The sequence below is a fragment of the Larimichthys crocea genome, chromosome I (genome assembly GCF_000972845.2).
Source record: "Larimichthys crocea isolate SSNF chromosome I, L_crocea_2.0, whole genome shotgun sequence".
NCBI classification, from domain to species: Eukaryota; Metazoa; Chordata; class Actinopteri; family Sciaenidae; genus Larimichthys; species Larimichthys crocea.
This window is the reverse complement of record NC_040011.1, coordinates 34,573,788-34,595,151: the sequence shown is the minus strand read 5'-3', so window position 1 is coordinate 34,595,151 and position 21,364 is coordinate 34,573,788. Positions and strand designations below refer to the sequence as shown.

General features: G+C 38.8%; 1 protein-coding gene and 1 long non-coding RNA gene across 3 annotated transcripts in view; one reads left to right on the top strand and one right to left on the bottom strand.

The window, feature by feature from the left end:
* trpc7b (transient receptor potential cation channel, subfamily C, member 7b) overlaps positions 1 to 21,364 on the bottom strand; it is a 46,220-nt gene that overhangs the window by 6,374 nt on the left and 18,482 nt on the right. For both annotated transcript variants that reach the window (XM_019263884.2, XM_019263885.2), the window contains 5 exons: positions 17,221 to 17,437; positions 15,792 to 16,025; positions 13,876 to 14,140; positions 2,001 to 2,196; positions 954 to 1,175 (listed from right to left, as the gene is read on the bottom strand). In XM_019263884.2, the coding sequence (XP_019119429.2) occupies positions 954 to 1,175; positions 2,001 to 2,196; positions 13,876 to 14,140; positions 15,792 to 16,025; positions 17,221 to 17,437 (1,134 nt within the window). The remainder of the gene's footprint in view (positions 1 to 953; positions 1,176 to 2,000; positions 2,197 to 13,875; positions 14,141 to 15,791; positions 16,026 to 17,220; positions 17,438 to 21,364) is intronic.
* LOC113747344 (uncharacterized) lies at positions 17,393 to 18,870 on the top strand. Its single transcript, XR_003463586.1, has 2 exons — positions 17,393 to 17,463; positions 18,823 to 18,870. It is a non-coding gene; the product is annotated as an uncharacterized LOC113747344 (long non-coding RNA).

Here is a 21,364-nt window from a genome sequence, read left to right as displayed (position 1 = left end):
CAGAGAACTTTAAGAGCTCACAGAGGCAGCAGGGTGAAACCCATCTTGTACCCATCCGAAACCTGCCTGGCCATTTAAGCAGACGAAGGCAGATCCAATGGCCTGACTAATAGCTTAGCCGAGATGCTGAGGTGAACCATTGGAGCTGAGGAATCAGACAGGAATGCCTGTGGATAAGGCCAGCGTTAAGATTGATTCTGTGTTAAATGGCCTATGCTATTTTTTTCACGCAAGATTTTCTTTTCATTACAGTGATTTTACTTAGACAGACAGTCCTTGGCAGGGAGAAAGCGTGAAAATGAACAAAGCTTAAGTATTGTGCATTCCATTGCAGATGGAACATCATGTACTTCTTAGGTCTTAACCACAAGCCTTTCACAACACACAACAAGACAATATATAGCATCATATGTACACACTGTACATATTATATATGCTGACAATCCAGAAATTCACACGCTACAAACAGCTGACCCAGACCTAAAGGTCCAAGTCCAGTGTAGATTGGTGTGGGTGCAATTAATGAGCTGTAGTCTGTAATAGGTGAGTCATAATGTCACTTAGCTGGGAAGAAGATACACTCCTGGTAATTAGTGAGTCATTGCAACAAAATACTGTGAAAAAATACACAAAAGGATAGAGAGTACACTTGAGATGAATTAGAAATTTCTGTGTTGTAACTTGCTTCTTTTTTCCTGTCTGAGAATAATAAGCTGAATCGGAGGCCAGAAAAACAAAATGCATGTTGTCACTAATTAGCTTGAAGTAGTTGAACTAAAGCGCATAGAAAAGAAAATAATACTGGGATGAAAAGAAGCAACTCGGAAAATCATCAAATCATCCATTTTTTATAATACTGTTGCCTCCTGTCATGCAAGATAATAACCCTTTTTTTATGCTTGTGTTTGTAATTTCTCATGAGGTGAGGAGTTAAGAGAGTTCTTGACACTGACCTTGGCCTGTGAGTTGAGCATTCCCAACTCGAGCTCGTTGTTATGGCGACGGCTGTTAGCCTTGCAGAGGTGTATCAGGCAGGACTTGATCCGGAGGACCAGGTAGTAGAAGGACTTTGGGCTGGGAACCAGGTTGAAGGGGGCCGGCAAGGTGCGGCCCTCATCAAAGTATGACAGCCATAACTTTGCCCGGGCAAACTTCCACTCTACATCGGCATCTTCCTGCAGACACAAGCAGACAGAAACAGAAGGTGTATTTGAACTAAGCCAGGCTAGCAACTTGTAAAGACAAAAAATAATAATAATTAAATAACACATATTGCAGACACCTTTCAGAAAAAATAGTTAGATCTTGTTCTTGGACAACTGGAGGACAAATTAGCAGTTTAATTGCTAACTACTAAGAACTAAGTCAAGCCACGTAAGTACAATCGTCATTCCAAAAAAGTTGGGATGCCTTGTGTGTCTATTATTTCCAAAAACAATTAAAAATGTGGACTCGCACACTTTTCCACTCTCTGTCAGTCCATCTCAGATGAGCTGCAGACTCCAAAAAAGTCGGAAGCATTATTAGATATTGTCTTAACATGGCTTTCTTCTTGGATGGTTGAGTCTTAACTTGTATTTGTAGATGCAGTGACAAACTCTGTTTACCGACAATGGTTTCCTGAAGTATTCCTAAACCCATGTAGTAATATCCTTTATACAATCATGTCACAAAAAAACATCACATAACACATAATCTCATTTGGACTTTTTCCAAATATCTCAAAATTGATTGTTTTCTTAGCGTGTTTGAAAAAAAGAAATCTGACAAAAATGCTATTGTTATTTTTTCTTTGAGGTGACAACAGTTCCAGCATGACACCTGCTTTTATTTTGTATTCTGTGTTTTTGTTTGTCACTGTATTGATCTGTTACAGCTGGTGGTATTTTCAACTCAGTCTTTAATCCCTGTGCAGGCACTGAGGTGATCAAACAATGATCCTTATTGACTTGTTGACAATATCATACCCTTTCTATATTAGATGACATCTTTTTATGTACCTCTATCTCCTGGTACGAGCTGTTGATCATGGCAATGAGCATGTTGAGAAGGACGACCACCATTGTGACATTATAGACACCGTACAGCACGTAGCCAATGTTCTCTATGAACTTATGGTCGTACTTTAGCACCACTGAGATCACTTCAGACAGCCCAAAAATCGACCAGAAAAGAGTCTTAAAACTCTCCTCCACCCTGTAATGAAAGAAAGAGAAAATGGGGCTGTGAGAAAACAGTACATGACGGTGAAAACACACCTGAAAGCCTGCCGTATTAGTTAATTGCTCTTTCACTCAAACATACGCACACATGCACATACAACACACACAAAATGCATTTTTATGTTGTGGAATTTATGAGGCGGCACTGATGAAATACCTGATGGGTCATGTCTAATTTGAACACATCCCATTTCCCTCTGTCTCTCTCTCTTTAATTTGAATGGCATTGTGAACTAAATTTTCTAGCTATTGTAGAGACACCAGACAGCCTTTTCCTGACATTCACACTCAAATCTCTGATCAGCCCAAGGGATCATTCTCTGACAGTGACCTGGTGTCTAAGACAGCACAAAGCAGCAAGACTTGTTAACATCGGCATTCAGGTACATGTCTGTCATTAAATATTCCGTGGCAAGCATGGGCTTGAGATCGGGGGGGCGGAGGGCAGGCGCTGCCTGCTTGGATAGCTGGAGGGGCGGGAGGTGGAAGGCGGCTGTGGGGAAAGAAAGATCTGTAGGCCCATGGTCTGCAGCTGTAGGCGTCTTCCAACTTAAGTTCCTTCAAAGAGACATGGTCTCATTGGCAAGCAGAGAGCAAGGCAAAGGCACGGAGAGAAAAACACACACTTGCATACATAAAAAGACAGAGACAAATCAAAAACAAATACACAGACTCTCTGCTTCTCTCTCTCTCTCTCTCTCTCTCTCTCTCTCACACACACACACACTCTCTCTCTCTCTCACACACACACACACACACACACACACACACACGAAAACAGAGACTCCTCTGGGTACTTCAGCTTTAACCTTTGAGGAAGAAAGTAAGACATACTCTTAACCTTCGAGAGCAGATCTGTGTGTGTTCTCTCTCTCTCTGACCCAGCTGCAAAACATCTAAAAATATGCTTTGCCTCTATTTAGCACAATTCTTTGAAAAATATAATGCTTTCTAGGAAAACATGTACATACACAGTGGAGTGCTCTCACCAGGTAGAAATGGAGGTTTGAGACTCTGTAATTACTTAGATATTGAAGAGCCACTTTACTATCTCATGCGTCACGTTTAGCATCTACAATTACAATCTGTTGATGTTCATTAGAAACGATACTCCCTTAATCAGACTGGCCTTCTGGGCTTGTCTGCAGTCACTATTCCCTGTGCATTTCTGAACTTTAGCTGAACGGCATGATTAATGGTCAGATTGATATATGATTAATATCATGTATTTATAGTTTAGATGAATAGATGAGTTCTTCTACAGACTTTCTCACAAGGAAAAGACTCCATTTCTCCATGTTAACATGTATTGACAATGTGCTTGCTTGCTAACATGATAGATGTCCTTATAATGTCATGCCTGGAATCCCTGCTGTCCTGTATGTCAATAATTTGGATACGTGCTCGTCTATTCTGCACGTTGAAGTGTCCTTGGGCAGGATACTGAACCCCAAATTGCTCCCGAAGGATCCGCCATCGGTGTGTGAAAGTGTATAAATGGTTAGCTCCTAAAACTGATGAGCAGTTGGCACCTGGCAGCCAGTGCCATCAGTGTATGAATGTGTGTGAATGGGTGAATGAGATATGTAGTGAAAAAATGTCTTGAGTGGTTGGAAGAATAGAAAGGTGCTATATAAGTACAGTTCATTTACCGTTTACTATGCGCTAAACTTAAAAGGCCTGAAAATGTTTTTTCTCACTAGTGTCTTAGTAAAGTGATGCTACATTAATGCTCTCTCTCAGTAGTTTGGAAGTATTTTGGGAGTATAATGAGTAGCTCAGTCCATAGGGACTTGGCTTGGGAACCGGAGGGTGGCCGGTTCAAGTCCCACATGGACCAAAAATATGGAAGGTCGACTGGTAGCTGCCGAGGTGTCCTTGAGCAAGGCACCGACCCGCCCCAACTGCTCACTGGGCGCTGGTCTGGCTGGCTGCCCATCACTCTCCACATTTGCATGTCTATGCCGTTGTACTAATGTGTAAAATGCATGTAAATAAAAAATAGAGTGAAAAAAGAATTTCCCCATTGAGGGATTAATAAAGTATATCTTCTTCTTAATCGTAATATTAATCTTATTCTGACCAGAGGAACAATAAATGACAAGATGTTACCATAGAAACATTTGTTCATAACTACTTTGAGAAGTAAGCATCTTGTTCACAGTGAACATGGACGCAGAGGCATGCACATTACATTACACATTTCACTATAAGCAGCAACACATTACAGTGACATCAGGCACTGGACGCACGTGTGAACAGAAACACATTCACAAACATTAATAATAGTTCTCAAGTAGTTTTTTTTTCTTATGTTGCTGTAATATATGGCCTAGGCATCAGCGAGCAGTGACCGAAGGCTGTTATCAACAATACAGTCTTCTCATTTACTATTCATATCACGCACATCCACCAGCCTATCGTGCAATCAGGAGAGCTGAGGAATGTGATTTTGGTAGACGTGCCTCAAAAGCCTGTTATTTTGAGCCTTCTCTTTTTAAATAATGTCTCATCACTTATCAGGAGCCTCAAGAGCCTTACAAAATAGCCTTACGAGATAAAACTTTCCTGTAGCTTCAAAATATGAAACAAAACAGGGAACGATTATGTTATACCCCAATTATCTTTTTAATCAAATTATTCTGTCTTCAAGCCTTCTCGCCTTCCCACCCGTGTGAAATACTCACTCGATTTAGACTTTCCTGTTCCTAAGATGTGAGTGTAGATACTGATGGAGGGCTTTGTTCCAGACAACTTTAATGTGCCATTAAACGAGACGCTCTCAGGGACAAACACACTCACCGGATAGCAGACTATTCATATACACTGTTCATCTGTTCGCCTTGGCAGATTGTAAGTTTAATATAAAGCAACTTCCAAACATGTGCCTGATATTTATGTGCTGGCAGCATTACTGGAAGTGAACACCCCCTTACACCACTACCTGAGACAACCATGTACTGATATACAAAGCACCCTCTCACTTCTATATCATACTGCAATATAGATAGAATATGGATAGACGTATAGAAGATAATATTGACTGGTGGGCAGCCAGTGTTGCTGTGCATAATCATTTGTTTTTCTCACCTCGTTTTCTGCTTATTTAATTCACTGAAATCGCTGTGAGGTGCGTCTCAGAGAAGAAGTGCAATTATTGAAAATCTAAAATGCATCCTTGGAGATCAACAACATTGATAAATTTGAATTTGTTTTTGGCTCGTCAGCTTAGGTACAGGTCATGTGTGTATTATGCAATAACCTGTTAGTTAGATAAATGAGATGCTCGATGCTCTGGATAACGGAAGACTTTTAACAAGCCAAGAATAAGATAAATCAATATCAAACTTGTACCTGTTTGTGTGTGTATGTGTTTTATAACAACATTGTACAACAGACAGTGAATCAGCAGGGACAATGGGCATCTGGAGAAAGAGATAGACAGTGTGTTATTATCTGTTATTAAGATTGGCAGCTCCCAATAGGCTGCATGCACACACACACACTGCACACACACACACACACACACACACACACACACGCACATACACATCCTTACCCCTGCACTGATAGTCTCTCTCGCTCTCTCTACCACACACATACACACTCATGGCACATACATCATGGTGTGTGTGTGTGTGTGTGTGTGTATGTGTGGGAGACTGGTGAGTCACCTCGGCTCCAGCAGGAGCAGTCCAAACCCAATCACCGACGGGCCCAAATCAACCTCTTCCTCCCAGAGACATGCTTGAGGTCTCTCTCCGTCTCTCTTGCTTTATGTTTGTCTGTGTCGTTATTTTAGCTATTCTCTCTCTTTCTCTCTCGCTATCATCTCTGCCTCTCGCTCATTTTCTCTATCTCCCTCACCCATTTTCTCATTATATTCCCATTGCCATTGCTTTTATATCTTTCTCCGCATCCCCCTCCCCCCCTCTCTCATGCTCTTTCAATCTTTCATCCCAACAGCTTTTAGCTATTTCAATGCCACTCAATCTATTTGTTTGATTTATATATATATATATTTTTTCATTATTTCTCCCTTCACGTATATTCCTCCTCTTTGTTTGATCTGCAGCAATAATCTCACATTGGCTGAATGCAAATGTTAATGTAGTCTTTCTGAACAGCTTCTTATGGCCTTCTACTCTGTCTCTCTCCGTCTGCCCTTCAGTCATTACCAAGATATTAAATTTCTCCTTCCCAATCTCCTCTCCTCTCCTCTCCTCTCCTCTCCTCTCCTCTCGACATACAGGTATTCAGACAGACAGCCAAGCATAAACGAAACATCTTTAAATATTAAATTGAGTTTAACTTTCTATCCGTCGCACCAAAGGGGCTGTCACCATGGCGACAGCAGGGGCCTTGCCCACCTCGGCTTTTAATGAATGAACGAATGCTGCTCCCGAGAGATGCCTGCCTGCCTGTGTGTGTGTGTTGTTTCACACAGAGACAAAATTAAAAAAAAGGCAAACTGAACAAAACTGATGTGTGTGTCTCTCTGAGTGGATACACAGCGAGATGAAAAATGATGCAGAGAGAGCAACACAAAAGGAGGCTGTTTTGTTGTGTGCCTTCAGCTGAGTTGTAAGAGAAATCTTGTTAAGCGAGAGAGTACAACACCACAAGACGAGCAATTAAGTGTTTTCATAGTGAATCAAGCTGAAAATCACTCAACTTCTTTTTTAAATTAGCCTGTTCCCTCCTCGACTGTTCTGTCTCTCTGGTGGCCATGCTGTTTTTATCTTTTCATAATATGCACAAAACAATGTGTTGGGACTAATTTGGGGTGATTTATTATGTAATATCAGCCAGAGAAATGACAAATTTGATAATAAATTTGTTTTTTTCCATTTACTAACTAAACTGCTAATAGACTATTCATCAAACCCTTCCTTGGTACAGCAATTGTCCAATCATAGCTTAGTAAGCCATGCAAGCTTTGGATTCCTCCACATGTTGAAGCACTGTGCAGTGAGTTTGTGTGGTGGTGTTTGTAGCCTTTTATAAACCAAAAACACTAAATCAACCCGAGCTACGCCTGAAATATTATTAACCAAAAAAAAAAAACTTCTGAAACCTTATGAATTAAGCATGAATTGGACCACTGTCTTGTTTATCCAAATATGTAAGTTAAGTAACCATGGTTATTTCAGAAAGAAATCCATCAGACAAATTTAGAGCAGTAAACAGTATTTTCCTCTAGTGAAGTATAAAGATGAACAAAGTGGAAATACCCTCACGTTGTACTTAAGTACAGTACTTGAGTAAATGTACTTAGTTCCACCAGCTACCAAAGGAGTGCAGAGTTTAGAGAGCACCCAAATATTAATGTTTCTATAGTTTATTCATTTTCATGTGAATGCCTAATGAACATTACTGAATTTTATTTACGTAACCATATGTGAGGTGATCTTGCTACTCTAGAGACTCTTACCTAAAAGAATATATTAAATAGAAAGATATCATATCAAGAGGAAAATTTAATGCTTGTCATCATTTATCATGATAATTGAATATTTTATCAGAAAATACTGGCATAAACTTTAAAGCTACAGGTCCAAGCATTGATATTTAAAAGCCCTTGCTGGTCACACTGTATGAATCATTCTTTTTCTCTGTTATAATTGTCTGTCTGTTCTCACTGTATAGCCTTAATTGTAATTGTTTGTCCCATTCAACGACACATCAGCATTGCCTTCAGAGCTAATAAATTGTCTAGTTTGCTTCCCCTGACTCTGTGTCAACCATCTCTTTCACTTTCTGCTCTCTGAGCCACCTGATATACTCCTTTTCAGACTGTGTCTCTTTCACCAGGATCCCAGTCTTGCCACTTTGTTCCAAGTCAATCGGTCACTGCACTCACACCATTTTTTTTCTTACTTACACTTCAGCTTCAACTTCATATTCCAGCTAGCATCTCCATCTCTACGTTTCTATGTGCTGTCCTCCATTCACTACACTCTTTTCTTGTATGTCTTTTTGCCCTCCCTTTCTGCTTCTCTACATTTGCATTTACATTACATCGTTTTGTCCTTGGCTATAATCTGATATTTCATTGTGTCTTTCAATTCACTCATGTTTGACTGGTATGAAAAAAAGAGCCATGTTGCTAAAGCAACCTAATGACTCTAACTGAGCTGAACATAAAATAGCACATTATTGCATGTAAACAGCAGCTAAAAGAACAAGTAATAATGATTAGGTCCTTCATCCCTGCACCACCTGATCATGTTGTAGTCTCCTGTTCATGTCCCATTACATCCATTTTCTATTTTATTTCATTTATACCTTGCAGTTATTATTTATACCATGGTAACTTACTATTGTAATATTATTTATATTATGGTCACTTTCCTTTGTACTATTTCTTACACTATGGTCACTTTACATTACAATACTCTTTTTATATATCATGCCACTTCTATCCTCAGTGTTTTGAAGGTTGATTGTTTTCCGTGTTTATTGTGTAGGTTAAAGATATTTCTGTCTGTTTAATTTAATTTGCCCTTTTATTTGATTCTACTTCTGTAGTGTATATTACACTTTCTGCTGCTGTAACAAGTACATTTCCCCGTTGTGGGATAAATAAAGTATAATCTAATCGCTTAAAAAGAACAGCTGACAAAATTTGTATACTTGAGTTATTCTATGATTTCTTCCCACCTTTTCAAATGGTTACTGGGAAAATGTCTGCAATCTGTGCTAAGCCTGTGTTAATGTATGCTGCTCAGCCTGTTTGACCTTCTCTCATTCTCCCTCACCCGCTTTCCTTTTTTTCCCTCCTTTGACTATACAACTTAGCTGGTCTACCACATTTTGTCTGAACAAACAGCTAAGCCATAAAGACCCTCCTCTGCATCTGCATCTCCCCCTCTCATCCCCCATTCCCTCCACTTCCCAGTGGACTTAAACTCATTACTTTACTTTGTTGCATTGCCATTAGCCATCCTTATGATTGTGCTGCATCTATTATATACCATATTTATACCATTATTTCCACCGTTTCACTTCAGCATCAGTATAATCATTGTTTTGTTTTTTTGTTCAACATTCTTACCCTTCCTGCTGTGTTTTTGTTTTGCACAAATACACACCTCTGACCTCTAACTATTTCAAAAAAAAAAATTCTATTTTATCATTTTTTAATGTCTTTACCTCGCCTGCCCTTTCTCTCATCTGTCTCTCTCTCTCTGTACAGTGTTATCATGCATGATTGACTAGAACATGGAGACAGGTCCACCGCACCACCAGCATCTCCAAATCAGAATCCTGATAAGCGCGTGTGTGAATTGATCTGTACATAATTGTTTATTTGCCCACCTAACCACCTGTTATAGCATATGCAAAAAAAGCAAACAATGAGAGTGAGGATGTGTGAATGTGCGTATATGTGCATGCCACTTGTGTGTGTGTCCATGCTTAAGTGTATTTGCACGTTTGAGAACATTTTTATGTGGGCATTCAACAAAGAGCTTTTTTTAAGCGCGTGAGTCAGATAGCTGACACTTCGTGCCTCTGGGGAGAGGGTATATGTGGCTATTACTGCTCAGTCTTCATTAAGCTCTATCCACTAGTGATTTTATATGTATGTGAGTTGAGTGAGTGAGAATCTATGTGTGAGAGAGACAGTGATATCCTCTGCCTGACTCCTAATATCCCTCCCTATTTCCTGAGTTGCCCCTCCTGGGGTATGATTACTACCTCCACCTGGCTCCCTCCTGATCTTCCTTTATCAGAGCAATCAGACCAGCCTTTTCTTCTGCCCTCCTACCAACATGCCCTGTCAGATAAGTCACACAGACCCCCCCACACACATGCACATATACATCCATACAGGCATATGTTCTCTGCTAGATGACAGACAGAAAAGACAGACTGTTCACAATTTATGTGCAGAATAGGCAAGGCTATTACCAAACACATCACAGTCACACCTATTAAATAAATTGCGTGGGACTAAGAAACAAACATGCACAGAGACAAAAGTAACACAAAAATGCATTGCGTTGCAGAGAATGGAATTCTAAAAAATTAGTTTTTTAAATTGCACAAAAGGGTTGATACAACAAAAATTCGACACAGTACAAAAATAAATGCATTACTGTCTCTCTGGACGGATCAGTCCAGGCACTTGTCAACAATTATACAGATAGGTAGAGATTTAAACCCAGACTGACACCTGGTGGCCAGACTGACAACAACAACTCAATTTAAAGGGGTTTCTGTCACGCTAAAAACACTACAGCTCCTACCACCAGAAGAGACAACTGAAACACTGTCAGAGGAACACTATTGTGACTTTTTTTAAAAAGCAGAAATTCAGAGGCATTTCTTGCAAAAAAACAAACAAACACGAAATGCAGTCAGAGGAGAGCAGCAGTAGTTTATATTTTTAACATGTCTGTGTTAACACTGTTTTTTAAAACAGAGTTGGATTGTACACTAATCATAGAAATGAGTGTGCAGTGGTGATGATGAGGTACTTCTAACTATAGGGCCTGGGATCTTTTTTTTTTCTTCCTATTTTCATACTTTGCTTTCTGAGAAGTCTTCATTATGACTCTCTGATTGTAACTACAATCTCTCTGACTAGCCATTTCAACTCCATTAGACTCTGTTTCTATCTGTCCATCTGACGTTATGAACCGTTAATTCCGTTACATGGCACTTGCTCTGTCTGTCTGCTAGTCACGTTGCCAAGACCTTTAGCTCCATGAGGGCAACCAAGCAGAACTCACAGCTCCTAAGACCCATGTGCTGGGGATCTGCAGAAGAGCTTCTGTATATGCACAGCACAGAGGTGTAGGGCAAGTCCAATTGCACACCTTTTATCAGCAGTTATTCGATCTAAAGGTGAATGCTCAGCAAGTCATAAACTTGTAAATTGCTCCCAGGCTTCACATACTTCATATGTGATAGGAATTTGCAAACAGATAACTGAGGGTACACATAACATATATGGTGTTATTGCACCTAGTTTATGATCCCATCTATTTTTCATCAGCTGTAGGTATGTAATATGTAATATGCTAAACAAAGGTGTGTAAATGGACCATGATCATAGGCTAAGAGACATAAGACATATATATATATATATACATAAGATATATATATAAGATATATATATATATATATATGGACCAAGTGCAGGCAGGTGGACAGACAGGAGTCTTACTAGATAAGGATAATGGGCAAGCAGACAGACAGACAAGCAGTCTGGCAGGGTAAAGTCTGGTAGCAAAACTGAATGAAAAATCATTGTACAACTGGTCAAAACAACTAAAAAACAAAAGTGGTGTTTTTCAGTGCTACCATGAATTCTAACTTTATCAGATTTAACCCTTTACTTTGGGTCTATTCTGGAAAAGGAAACTTAAATACGAGCCAAATAACTGGACCAAAGAATCTTAAAAGGCAGGTCTGTGGTGCATCAAAGTACTGTGTGCTTTACTGAGAGTGCTCCAAACCGGCACCGGCAAATAAACCAACAGCTCAAGGTTTATGCTTATGAGGAGACAGATGTCGACATCTGGCAGCAGTTTGTCATGGAAAGTCTGCTAATACAAAATTTACTTAAAGGAAAGAATTCAAGAGACACTCTGGACTTTTTAAAATACTCTTTGCTGATATGAATGCTCAGTAAGATAAATGATCTTATATTCTTATAGGATAAACCAGACCATCATGCTCCACTATGTACTGGTACTGTATTGGTTTTGAACTTGCTCTAACCAGTTGGGATGACTGATTACCGAGCAAGAAGACAGAGATACTTGAGATCTCTTTAGTCCAGGTTCTCTTGCAACTAGGAAGTATGAACCTGAACATACCAAATGGTTAGTAACAAACAACAACAGCGTATGATAAGGTACTCACAGACTCATTTGTAAAGCATATTTTGCTCTATTGTATTGAGCAGAAAAGGTGTAATGTCATCTGTTTAAACCTGCAGACGTCTACCTCTGAGAAAATGAATAATGATATGTGACTGCAAGAGACCTCAGAGAGAGTTTTCATTTTGACATGAATGATGACAAACAGAGATGCTGAAAGATTCTGTCAGCAGCCAAAGATGGACAACTTTCCTACAAATATGAGGCAATGACAATAAAAAAACCTGGCATCTCTCTGCAGATGATGTAAAAGGATGAGCATGCAGACACACGGATAAACTAAAATGAAGGCAGTTTATTCAGACTGATGTCTTGCAGGACTTGATTGCTATACAAGTAGGTTGGTATATAATATATATGATACAACAACTTGTCTGTAAAATTAACAGATTTGAATTGCTTATTGCTGATGAGTATAATCATATCTACATCAGTATAAACATATTTAAGGCATTGTCTGGTTGGTTTTATGCACCACAGCCTTTAAGTGCAATCTAACACTTCAGTTAAAATGTGCACTTGACCCTTTGAAACAGATGACCCTGGTGATGAAGTTATATGCAGCACTTGAGCACAGTGCATTTAGAGTACTGTGTGAGTGTTGTTATGACCACCTCTGTATTTCAGTTGGATAATTTTCAGTTATCAATTACAACAATAGCACTAGACGAGATTGCTTCATGGTCATTTATCTATTGCAAGTGACTGTTATATAAAGATAGACTTAGAAAAAATGTGAACATCAACCTCAGTCTGCATACTAGCCTTGGTTACACACAGATGGCTGACAATGATCTCCATTAACAAGCACTTTCTTGGTGTGTTAAATCCTGCCTCAGATCAGAGCTGGTTGATAACATTTACTGACTACACCCTGGTACTTCATTAAATGATAGGAAAGGTCTTGTTCCTCAGAGAAAGTTTATCAAATAATTTGGACTGCTATCAAAAACTTTTCAGGCACTGTCAAATTTCCTCCAAAATTTCCTCCAGAATCTCCAAAATGTTCTTTTTGTTCTCGTTACTTCCACTTCTATATCGATCTAAAATGGATTTTAATCTTTTTTTAGTGGATAGTTGTCGTAATATAAGTTTTATCGCCTCATTATAAGCTGCATGTTAAATCAAGGATATTTTTCTTTTTCATTACACACTTTAAATTATACCAATATTCATGCAATTCCCTTTAAATGTTAGTCATAAATAGTGTTTATGGGAGAGATACAGCAGAGTGGACGTCTCCTTTACCATACAGTAAACACAAAATAGTGCTGGGGAAAAGCTCAATTTACTACCCATAACTTTGTTAAAGTGTGAGATAAAACCACAATTCACTCGTGGTAGTTAAAGATTTTAGTAAGTGAGCCACCCCATTCCTTATTCTGCTTATTACATTTAACCAAATAGCTTGATTGTCAGGCCTGAGGGAAGTTCGATCTCTGCCACTGATAAAGCACCATGAATTTAATGAACCCAGCAAACAGTCTCATCACGGAGGATATGTGATGATTTATATTGTCCTGGGGATTTCCTTGTTCTAGAAATTATACCAACATCCGTCTCAAATCAAATACTATTGACATGAACTCAATTTGTTTTTTGCAGTCAACTCTGATAAATGACCAGAGCAGGGCCAACATGTAGCTACACTGTTTGTCTTTTTGAAAGCACATAGATACTGTATGTTTAAACACAACCACAATGTGATCACACAGTCACACCCATTTACCAAAACACTGTCGGTGCCAGGCATTACTCACGTGGTGAAGGCAGGATTGTACTTGGCTCCCAGGTAGTATGAGTACAGGTTGAACATGCCAATCATGAATGCCACAAACACCATGATGAAGATGACCATGAACTTGAAGATGTCTTTGACTGTGCGCCCCAGTGAGATCTGCAGTGGGCCGAAGCTCTCGTTTGCTGGCAGGATGTAGGCAATGCGTGAGAAACTCAGCACCACAGCGATGGCATACAGGCCTTCTGAGATAATCTGGGGGTCTGAGGGGCGCCACTTGTTCCTTGCTGGAGGAGAAGAAAGAGAAAGACTGTTAATGTGTCAGCTGAATGAGCCAATATAGTGGCAAACCAGATATCATAAATAATATATCATATCATTTTTTGCATTTGAGGATATCGCAGAATTTGTATTATGCCACAATATCCTATTATGAAATAGGATATTGATGGATATAGATGTTGTAAGCAGCTGCACATAATTTTTTTCTGGTTATGTACAGAGCAAAGCTGTTGTTATAGCGGGATCTAAATTTTGCAAGAGATATTCCTCAAGAGCATAAACTTGGCTTTTAGGAACATGTACTTTGATAGAGGAGAAGGTACGATAAGAAGATGGATTATGTGAGGATGGGGATATGCTGGAGAGAACAGGGCGAGGGAGGGGGGAAAGCAATCGGTATAAGACGAGTGGACAACAAAGAGAAGGGATAAAGGGATAGTGTATCCAAGGAGAAGTCCAGACAGAGAGAAAGAACAAGGACGAGGGGCAGCAAAAGAGGCACGGTCAGACATGTGGATGGAGAGGAGCAAGATGGAAAAATGATATGCAAAAGAGGTGAATTAAATTCCACAAAGACCACAAACAGAGAAAAAGAAATTAACAGTTATAATTACTATATACTATATAATTATTTTAAAATAATTAGAATTTTTAGGACAAGGAGTACTTTATCTCGTCAGTGCAGATATGGAGGACAATTTATGGAGATCATAACAGACACTGCAGTAAAATAGCATATGTCAACATCCATTTAGTGACATGTCATGACAGAGTCAGACCACCAGAGGACAGCACTGATGAAGGTTCCCTTAGTATACCACTAAGAAATGTATAGTCCAGTGGGCCACTGTCTGCCACAGTGTTTTAATATGTTGGGATATTAATATGTAGTAATTTCTGGAAGTGAAGTAAAATTTTCAGCAATAATGTTCAGTTTTTTTATTTTATTTTATTTTTATTTTTTTATGTCATGACACTGTTTTTCCAAAAAAGGTAGAAGCAATTGGCTGAAAAAAAGGCTGGTATCAAAAATTTGTCTGGGTTTTCTGATTTACAAAATAATTGTTGCTCATCATTGTAGTTCATGTCTGCCTGTGTAAATATATACATGTTTACTTCACTTGTGCATATTCATATGTGTGTGAGTGTGAAGGCACTGAATATAAATAGGAGAATGTGTGCACAAATATGCGAGAACATCTTGAGATAAATATACAAGAATGACATTTTATCTAAATGACAAATACATTCTCATCTTCTAGTATCCCTGTTCAGGTTTTTAGTTATTCATGACATTTTTACACAAACACTCATCGGCTCCTTCTTATCAGTCACTGATGTAGCATAACAATGATTCAAGCACCACATGAAAGCTGTCAAATTGTCCTGTCCTGGGGGAAATAGTTTGGTAGATAAAAAATGAGGCAGTTTAACATGTTTTGCTACAAAAGAAACACTTTTTTAGGCTAAAGTTAAAAGAAATTGGATATTTTTCATGAATAGATAATAACACAATAGCGCAAAGAATAGAGCATCATATAACCCTAACCCTGATCTTTGGGAAAAGTAAATAACTAAAGAAAAACAAATAATATTCAAAACCTTTAAATGTAATATTGCTTACATTACTGTCATGAGTTATATTCAACTGCTTACCGTAAGTAAAGTAGGCGACTTCGTCAGGCAGCGAGGCGTTGCTGAGGTCTTCGTCTGGTACGTGCATGTCCACATACTGCTGGGCTTTGGACGCCTTGAGGAATGCCATGAAGCGTGCTGTGAAGGACGCCACAAAGATGGACAACATGCCAAAGTCCAGAACGTTCCACAGATGCATGATGTACTCTCTGGGCCCATCACTCCAGATCTCCTTACATTCTGACCAAATCATACCTGAGTAAGGAGGACACACAAATAAATACATGAATACATTGTGGAAAGATGGAAGACACACAAACTCATGTTGACAAAGCTTATAATTCATACTCAACCACTAAAACAACCCCACTTATAGAGCAGGTGCACAAACACGTGCATACTCAGAGTGGTTTTGTAGGAGGAATTAAGTTGTCTCTATTTGGACACAAAACAAGGAGAAAATTGTTTACTGAAAAAGCTCCCTCATCAGGATCAACTCTATAACAATTACTGGGCTTTCAAATCATGCTGCTGGAATTACAATTATCCTGCTCTACCTAAGCCACCACTCAGTGCACAAACACAAACATGCACACACATGAGCACCTGCTGCCAAAAATTACCACGGATGGGAAAAGAATGGTGCCATTGCAAGTAAACAAATAAAAACAGAACCATGTGTGCACCAACCACATACACAAACCACTCACATAATGTTATTATATGAGTGTGTGTGTGATAAAAGGAAGAACATCAACAGATGGGAAGCAGCTGAGGTCTGACAGATATTGCCATGGGCTATTTCTCTGTTGAGTTTGTCTTTGTCTTTCCGTCAACCCTGTCTTTTCCCCTGCCTTCTTGTATGCCATGTACTCCACCCTTTTCTTTACTTTCCGCTGTCTTCCTCAACTGCTCCCATCTTTCTTCCATTTCCTTTTCTTTCTTCAATATTTTCTCAGCACCACCTCTCAGGTCAACCTCCAAGTTCTAATCAGTTTTTCATTAGGACAGAGCACAGCAATTGCTTCACAGTCTGCCCTGTGTCACATCCAACCAGGAAACTTGAATATGATCTTTGAAAGATAAAAAAAAGAATGAATTGTTGTATTGTCAGAACACAGGCTTTCATCCACTTGGTTGGTATGATTAATGGTATGGCATTAATTCAGTTTGCATCGAGACCACAAACTCTTCAAACCTTTGTGGAAACATTACCACGAACTCTTTTTATTCGCAAGTTAATCCATACTGATTCAAAAGTAAATTTATAAAGGAACTGTTTGGCCCTGACTCCCATCTGTGCCATATCAAGGTTTTTTCTTCTCATGATGGAGAATCTTCTTTGACAGCAACTACAGCAGCAAACATCTATGGACATTTTAATTGGCTGTACCCTTTGTAGAACACCACCACAATGCGTGCGCACCACATGTGTGACAAGGCAACTCACCCAACACCCACTTCATGATCAACATCTCTGTCCAGGAAAACTGGGTGGTTTTGACCCTGAACACCTGTCGTGGATGGTCTGTGATGGTCTCATTGGGCAGGTTCTTGACACCTTCAAAACGGTCAGATGCATTGATGACTAGCAGACCCAAGAAGACGGTGAAGGAAACAGCATGGGCTACGAACTTCATGAAAGGGCTTCGCAGGATCTGTCCAATCTGAAAGTGAGAAGATGGAGGATATAGTAAGATATATGTTTTATTTTGTAAACTAGGTACTGATTGATCATTGAAGGTTAAAGAGATATTAGTATATTTGAATCTGTTGTTTCTATAGAAAATATTTACAGATTTGAGCACATTTGGGGGCAGCTCAACAAGCTGTAAACACAGTATTGATGTGGCATTATCACAATATATATAATGTTGATTTGGTGAATATGCTGGATCCTATTTAAAGATTCAAGGAAATACAGCAACATTTACTTTCAAACTGTTCTATGTATAATAGTCACTCTCCTTTTAACTCTGTTTTGGTCTCCACCAACTCCTACCTTTATCTGTCTGTCTTTTGGAGCTAGACGGACAGTGTACAGAAACAAAAAAGGCCTGATGAGAGTAAATCATTACATTCAGGTGATAAAGTCACCTTTCATATTACACATTGCCATATGATCTATTGTTAAGATAGCAAAACTATTGCAGCTTTGCAGATACCATGTGGAGATTAACCTGTAAATAGAGAAAAGTTATATTTGCATCCAATGTTAATTGTAAAATCACATTGTGTGTGACTGAGTGCTAACTATAATGTCTTGAATAGAGTGCATCTCTGTGGAAGCCCTGATCACAAGTGAGAAGAAAACATTTTGGTCATCCATTTTCAGTCTGATCTAAGTTGTTTTCTCTCATGGGTTGACTTAAATATCCAGTGGTCCAAAGTGTAAAATTAGGGGAGCGTATTTACAGAAATGGAACTGATATTCATAACTATGTTTTCATTAGTGTATAATTGCCAAATTGTTACTTTAGAATAAGCCTTTTTAATCAATATTTCTAAAATAGCCCTGATTGGAAAAAACAAAATTTTCTCTATATAGTGCTTTATGTGTTTTGCATTAGAGGATAAAATGGGAGGGGTGCAATCTGCAATTACATCACTACAAGCCACTACATCCCACACACTTTTTTTCTAAATCACTGTTTTTTTCTAAATCACGCCGATGAGAAATTAAAACTTACCTGGAAAAAAACATGATGATGACATTTAGTCCTATTTACAACAGGGGATAGTGGTGCACATCACCCTCTTCTGGCTGGAGATGATTATTACAAGAAAAACAAAAAACTATCCTGGCAAAACATTTTTTCCACCTGGGTAAAACATCTTACACACATATTTAGAAAGATATTGTGACAAAACTTTTCACTTTCTCTTTTCACTTGCCTGTCTGGGATTCAATACTCATCTCATAAATCATGTCCAAAGCTGATTTTTGTATTTTGAATCATTGTTTACATCCAACATTTTTACTGGTTGTATTTGTCAAGTTATTGAGTTCACTTGCATTTGCCAACATTCGCAAAATCCGTTTTTGTTTCAGGTAATCAGGCTGAAGACACATGTTTGAGTTGTATTTTACTGAACACTTTAAAAAAAATTGACAAAGCATCAATAAAACAATAAAATTGACAAAGCATCTGTTTATTTCCCAAGGTAATTCAGTGTTTATTCTTTTTGCAGGGCCCCTGTGATTTTGGTTTTCAAAGATGAAAAATCTAAAAACACAACCATCCAGACAAACAGCAGCTGTTGCAATTCATGAATGTACTTAACCGCTGATTGCTCTCACATCAACATAATGCAGAATAACTAGATGCTAAACAATCATCAGAGTACGTGAACATGCACCATATGGGAGAATGTGTTACAAGGTGGTGCTGCACAAGGAGCATTAAACATGCCACCACACGGAGGGAACATTTTATAATTGCATAAAAATATGCCAGGACACACAAATGCACATTGATGCACACACACACAGAAACACATACATACACACTTCACACCCCATACAGACATCATTGAGATCCCAACATTTGCCACTCTCTAAACCTGCTGTGTTCAATATTAAGTACCCACAGGATGCCTCTACTCTCTGCATGCACACTAACACATCAGATTCAATAGCAGTTCCCATGCCACACAAACACTACTAAACCATGTGAAAGAGTATAGTAAATCTTAACCCTGCAAACCCCCCTGTAAACCTCTTCCCACTACTGGGATGGCTCTGCCTCCTTCATTTATCCCATCTGCGGTGCTGATAAGGCTGATCCATTTCACCCTTCAGTTAAATGAGATGGTCATCCTAGATCAGGACTACTGCTGTGTGACGACTGCAAACCCCATGGGTTTCTCTTTTATCAGCGCAATAGTGACAAGAGCTGATCTTCTCTACCAAGAACGAAATGCTGGCCACTGGCAGCAGACGCATGCGGTCTGAATAAAAGAGATTTTGTGCAAAATGGAAATCTCAAAAGGCTATAAAGGAGCTGCTGTGATATTTATTATTCCCTAACATCTTTTCACCTGGGACAATCAACCCTGATGTACACTGTGTGCAGAGAGGCATCCACTCTGAATGATTACTTATCTATATATGAGCACAGTCCCGCTCTTGTACTGTAGATTATAGTACTACATATATTACTTACTATTTTATTACTGTATTATGTATGTCCACTTTATGTTTAAATGACATTAGATTATGGGGAATTCCTACAAATGCATTCAGTATATGTTCAGTCTCTGTTTTCATTGTTTCTTCTCTCCACTTCTCTCTCTCTGCAACTCACACACAGACACAAAATCCCATTTCCAAATATAGATTCATTGCTCAGCCATCAAAATTGCAATCACCTATTTACAGAGACAGAATTACAGCCCTGCACCAAAAACTCTTTCTACTGAGTTCAATATTTTGTAGGTGATGCAATTTTTGCATTGTTATTGACAAGCGTTAAAATACTGCGGTACACTGATGTCCAGTCATTTGATAAATGTATTGTGGCTCTGTCCTGTGTGTTGATTGATTGAACTCTCTTGTAGTGACCTGGGTTTGAATCTCAGAGGAGACAAGAGGAAACCACAAAAAGACCAGATAGCAATCAAGGGAAGAGAAAGGGCAAAATTTCATTTCTTTTTTCCTTCTTTTTTCCCTTTGTCCTTGTTCTGTTTCTTAGATATATCTCCTTTCTTTGTTATTTTCCTTGTTTTCTTTCCTTGTCCCTTCCTTCTTTTGTTTCTCTGTATCCTTCTTTAGTGACCCTGCTTCCGTATTTTGTTTTATTTTGCTCTTATTTATATATGTAGTTTGCTATTAATTTATAATTATCATTATTCCTCTTGTTCAATTACAATAGATCAGTAATGACAAAATGCTAATAAAAAGTTGACAGGGAAGCTGTATGCTGCTGTGTAAAGGTCTAATTGCTTATCCTCTCTCTTATTATTTTTCATCTCTTTTCTGTCACTCAGTTAAGACCAAAAAGTATTCCTGTGGGCACCTACCGACACATGTTCCATCATCCTTTGCATGTTGTCATCATTTATCACCCCTTTCAATCAATACGAAACATTCAATACCACAAGCGCATCTGTTTTTCATCACCCCCACAGCATATGTCCATGTGTCCTACTACTTATTTTTAAGCAACAAAAATATCAATATCTTCTTCGTCTCTCCCTGCTGATACGAGATGTAATATGATTTGGGGTTCTGATAATGGGCTTGTTGCAGTGCCATAAAAACAGAGAATATTATGAGCCATAAGAGATGAGCAATTCAAGAGATGAGCAGAACAAAATTGCATGATTAACGCCAGGTGTAGGAGCGCACACAACACACAATCTACCAAAACACATCAAAGCTTTCTCTCTGCAACCTGCACCTGTCTTGATGTATTTCTAGTATTCGTGCTGTCATTACCGAATCCATTTAAAGCAAATTTTTTGTCTCTGTTGAGCTGCGTCCAATTGTTATTAAGTAGGCATAAACATCCGCTCTGTCTCTCATCAGTTTGATTTAATTGTTTTTATTATCCCACCCTCTGTACTTCTGCCTTTTCAACATCTCAAAAGTC